Genomic DNA, 5,294 nt, shown 5'->3' with positions numbered 1-5,294 from the left:
TCCACACTGAAGGCTACTGTTTTCTCTAAGTTAAGGGAAATGGGAAGGAGCAAAAGAGATAGGGAAAGGAAACAACCTATGAAAATGGAGAGAAGCCAAACGACCAATGTATTCCTCATCAGTTTAAATTCAGTGGAAGTTACACATGAAAAATATCCCCCTCAACTGTACAAAAAAATTGACAACCCAAAATGATATTTACAGAAGGGGACCAGATTCCCCTTTACAGAAGTGAACCAGATTTTATATAAAGGTCCTTCAGAGCTCATCGTGCTTTGTGGAGTCCAAGCTGGGCTTTATGAAGACACCCTCCATTGCCTTCCAGTAATTGTGCTGATTAGGAGAATGCATGCCGTGGACCTCCCGTTGGCCTCGGATTGGGTGACCATACTGTTCGCCTGTTACTGAAAGGAATGCATCTGTTCCTATGTGTTTGAAGCGTACTGCATCATTCCGGCCCCAGAAACTTCCACTGCACTGCACTGCCCATACATCCAAGTCATCTCCTTCACCATCATCACCAAAGGCGCTTACTTCCTGTTAGAAGGAAGGGGGGAGGGAGTCTTTAAAAGTATTTGCATATTTATCAAGATATGATGGTTTCAGCCAGGAAAACAGTATCAAAAGGTGAAATATAGAATGATAACGTACACACTTTGAGATAATGAACAATAAAACTAACTTCCTTCTTTTTCAGACTTTAAACAGTGGCAACCAAAAATTACAGCAACAGACAGGAAAATGAGCAGAACAGCATTTCTGAGTAGCTGATATTAAAAAAATAATATTCATCCAAGAACTGAAAAATGGTAAGGGTCAAAAGTGCAAGTGGTGAAACATACAGTTTAAACAGTGACTCTGCTAAGTGGCCTGAGAGAAAGTGGTTTCTCTAAGCCCCTCATTTGCAACATGGGGATGATAACATGGGGATTAGAAAGGAAGATTAATACTACTAATAGTTCACTATTACCAAGACAATGAGTGTGAAGCTCTTTGAACACTCTGTCCAAATATTAAGATAATGCATGTCTTAATATCAAGGAAGATTGTTAGTATGGAACATCTCCTTAAAATTCATAATTAATTCTGCAGTAATTATTAATGTCAACAGCAATTGCAGTAGCAAAGGTTAACATCTGCAGAGCAGAACAAAGTTACCTTCCATTTTGCATCTTCTAACTAACCCTTTAGATGGTCTGGATATGGGGATGTTACGATTTGTATGTCCCTATGAATACGGCACAACTCGTAACAATTTTTTATGTAGTCAAAATTATTTTCAAATGCTTTTAAAATATGTAACCATATTTTGAATCACTGTTAGTGGCAATGCCATCCTGAGCAGAGTTATAACCTTCTAAGTCCACTGAAGCAATAGGCTTAGAAGGGTGTAACTCTACTTAGGATGGTACTGTGGGAGTGTCAAAAGTCAGTGTCTTAATTCAGAAAAAAATGTGAGATATAACTTACTGTGTGTTGAGATTCTAAATTTATGTTAAAAGTTACTATCTAGCAAAAAGAAGCACTCAACATTTAATTAGCTCATAAACACACATATTTTACATACTGATGACTGTACATTTCACTATTCCTGACAAAAGGAATAAATTGTATATATTTAGCAGAAACATCTGAAATAAACAATAACTAACACCCAAAGTGTGAAAGACAATCTTGGTTTTACCTGGTTATTGGAGAGTGGTGATGGGAAGTGGTGGGTGTGTAAATTTTTTCCTGTATTAACATGAGTAAGGCGCACTGCTTGCCCACACTTCACTGGTACCCCTCGCTGGCAGACCCCATCAGTTTTGCCTCGAATCCGCCAGTAGCTGTTAGCATCATCGGATGATTCAACGCCAGTGACTGACTGTTGACCGCTTCCTGTTGACAAAATAATCAGTAATATAGCATTTTTAAATACACAGAGCAACTTCCATCTCAACAATATGGTAAGTATATTAAAGGGACAACGACTACATCAAGGCCACCCAGAGAATGAATGAGGAGTGTGCAGCAACAGCCCTGCAGAAAACTTTGAAATAATCAGACTTCAGGGATACTGTACATGGTGTGGTAATTTATTATTTGTCCAGTCATTCAAGAGATGGAAGATTGGTTTCTTAGTAGCCAATGTTTACATAAATCCTGTCAGTTTAGATACACACACATTGGACTTACTGTGAATGTTCCTTTTATTTGATATAGAGGACATTCTGAGATGTGTAAGTAGTCTCCTTCCCATGATCCCAGGAGGCAGGAAGTAGGTTGCTGTTTTTGTATTGTGGGGAGGGTGTGCCTGCCACCTTCAATTTGGAGACTTCCACAGCTCAGGCCACTGACTGTTAGGTGTGTCTCAGAGACCATAATCCCTTCCCTTTAACCCAGAAAAAATGTTATTCAGCTGCCAAACATGGGAATCAGCTAGTGCTGGATCACAAACGAAGAACCACAGAAGGAAAACAGTAAACTGGTGTAAAAGAAAAACAAAAAGGGAACAAAGATTGGTCTTCATTGATGTTGGCCTGGCAGCCATTCCTTCCCCCCATGGGCAAGTCATAGATGTCTCCACCAAAGAACAGTCACCCTGACGCTGGGTAGGTCCAGAGTGTCCTTCAAGGAAATGTAATCTTCATGGTAAGTCCAATGTTCTGTTTTCATTTGAAGAGAGCAGGGCACTCTGATATGTTTGACATATTACCAAGCAGTACATCCAAATGTGCAGTAAGGCTCTATGGTGCTGGCAGACCTTGAAAGGAATATGTGAGTTCCAAAAATTCCTTTAGTCACCTGCTAAGGATAGATGCAGAGATCTTTTTTGCTTTTGATCACAGGGTCTTGAGACCTTATGAGGTCATTTAGGTAAAGTGGATGGTGATGTCCTTTGCCAGAAGATGCACCACCATAAATCTCAAACAGTTGGGGAGAGAAGCACAAAGGAAAAAAGCAACCTGAGAGCTCGAGAAAGAAAAATCATGGAGATCTCCACAAGCCCCACATTAGCAAGGAGGCATGAAGAAAAAAAATCGAAGGTGGCAGGCACTCTCCCCCCATTGGAGACGGTAAAGAAAAACCTACTTCCCACCTCCAAGGATCATGGGAATCAGCCCATGGTTTTTCTTGCCCAGCCTCGTGGTGAGCTTCCATAGAGGCATCTACCTGGCTGCTGTTAGAAACAGGATGCTAGACTCAGCTGGGCCATCAGATCTGATTTAACAAGGCAAACTGCTACATACTTTATGCAGGCTTAGAGAAATTTTATGGCAGGCATGCATATCAGCAGTTATTAACTATGCTAACCAAAAGTAGAGCCTCCACTTTCAGAAGCATTCAACCACTGCCTTGGAGCGAGCAGGGATGCTATCACTTCCATACCCTGCTGGAGAAACATCTGGCTAGCCAATGCTGGATATGGGGATGCTACTCTAGATGGACCTATGGTCTGAAGGGCAGTGGGCAGGCCTGTCAACAACTGTTCACAACAACTAAAAATAGAAGTTCCACATTAGCAGCAGTCTACCTCTGACCACCAGACAGAGGAGAAGGGACGACCACTGCTTCCACGCCATGCTGCCGAGAGAGTCTATGGGTAACAGAGTGGTAGGACTAGATGGTCCCTTGAGCTGATCAAGCAGGGCTTTAACTTTTTTTTTAAAAAAAGAAACGATTAAATAACCAGCATGATTAATGGCTGCATGCCATTAATTTAAAAACAGGAGTTCCATATTCAGAGACAGTCTATCTTTGAACATCAAACACCAAGGAAGGATAAAGCGGCGGGTGGCAATCAACACAGGGGATAGCCACCATCTTCTTGCAGCTGTTGGACTCAGCTAAGCCCCCTTACAAACCTCACTCAGCAGGGCCTTCCTAACGTAATCCAACTTCCTCTCCCGAATAGAAGACTTTTGACTAGGAAGAATTTTCTTACAGTTAGAGCGGTTCCTCAGTGGAACAGGCTTCCTCGGGAGGTGGTGAGCTCTCCTACCCCTGGAGGTCTTTAAGCAGAGGCTAGATGGCCATCTATCCGTCAGCAATGCTGATTCTAGGATCTAATTCAAAATGTTAAGAGTAATTAAATTACCAAAGTTATAAAAATTATTATAGGTTTTATAGATTGTTTGTTATAATGAATTAGAACTGAATACAAAGAGAGAAACATGGATATTAAATGGACTGAGGAGGGGAGAGGGGAAGTTTAATCTTTTATATTATGTTTTTTTTAATTGAAAAATAATTAAGGTTGTAAACTTATTTGAAAATAATAAAAATTCTTTTTTTAAAAAAAGCAATGCTAGGATTCTAGGACCTTAAGCAGGTGATGAGAAAGAGGGCACCTTGGCCATCTTCTGGGCATGGAATAGGGGTCACTGGGGTGTGTGGGGGGGAGGTAGTTGTGAGTTTCCTGCATTGTCCAGGGGATTGGACTAGATGACCCTGGTAGTCCCTTCCAACTCTATGATTCCATGATTCCCCCTCAAGCCGCTTAGTAGCGGCCTGGCTGCCTCCCTCCTTCTTCGAGGATGCGATTCCGCTTCTCCTTCCCCTCAGTCCACGGCCTCCCTCTGCCTATCCACCTCTCCCCCCCCCCCGCCAGTGTCCCCCTTCTCACCGGATCCGTATTTGACCTCGTGCGAGTGCAGCCGAACGTTGTGCCGTGTATTCAGCAGCTTCAGCACCGAGCCGCAAGTGACAGCGCCCACGTCTACTCCTCTCGCCAGGCCCAAGGCGCACAGCAGAAGGAGCAACGGCGGTAGCGACGGCGGGAAACGGCTCGACGCCCGCATCTCCACAGCCGTCGCGGCAACCGTCGCGTTACCTCACGAGCCGCTTCCGCCACCGGCGCTCCGGGCGGACCAATCAGCGGCCGCCAGCGCCGCCCACGCGCGCCTCGTCCTCCGCTCGCCTCAATCAACGGCTTCGGCTCGCGCCGGCACGAGGAGCCATCTCATTGGCCGGCGGGTGCTCGGCCGGAGCGACCAATCCGAAGCGGCGGCGTGGCGCCACGCGCCCTCCTCGTTCTTTCTCCGCCTCACCCTTATTTTCCACGCTTCGGGAAGGGGGCGGGCTGAAGAGCGATGAGAAGGATGACGTATAGCCGGAGAGGGAAAAAGAAAGGGAGGGGGAGAGGAAAATTCTGCGCATGCGCGAGCTCGCTGAGCCGCCCCTGCCCCTCGCAGGAGAGACTTTGGTGGTCAATTTATTTATTTCCTTTTTATTTTATTAAATTTTTATCCCGCCCTCCCCAGCAAAGCCGGGTGGGTTGCTTTCTCGTTATCATCAGGGACATGACTTTT

At 44.5% G+C, this 5,294-nt stretch overlaps 1 protein-coding gene across 1 annotated transcript; it reads right to left on the bottom strand.

The window, feature by feature from the left end:
• Window positions 1-204: 204 nt before the first annotated feature.
• On the bottom strand, window positions 205-4,784 carry SDF2L1 (stromal cell derived factor 2 like 1). Its single transcript, XM_056859199.1, has 3 exons — window positions 4,610-4,784; window positions 1,685-1,881; window positions 205-537 (listed from the first exon to the last, which is right to left on the bottom strand). Exons 1-3 carry the CDS (start codon window positions 4,782-4,784, stop codon window positions 259-261), a joined length of 651 nt encoding a protein of 216 aa, XP_056715177.1. The 3' UTR covers window positions 205-258.
• Window positions 4,785-5,294: the final 510 nt, after the last annotated feature.

This window comes from Euleptes europaea, chromosome 13 (genome assembly GCF_029931775.1).
Source record: "Euleptes europaea isolate rEulEur1 chromosome 13, rEulEur1.hap1, whole genome shotgun sequence".
Lineage (NCBI taxonomy): Eukaryota > Metazoa > Chordata > Lepidosauria > Squamata > Sphaerodactylidae > Euleptes > Euleptes europaea.
This window is presented reverse-complemented; position numbering and strand designations above follow the sequence as displayed.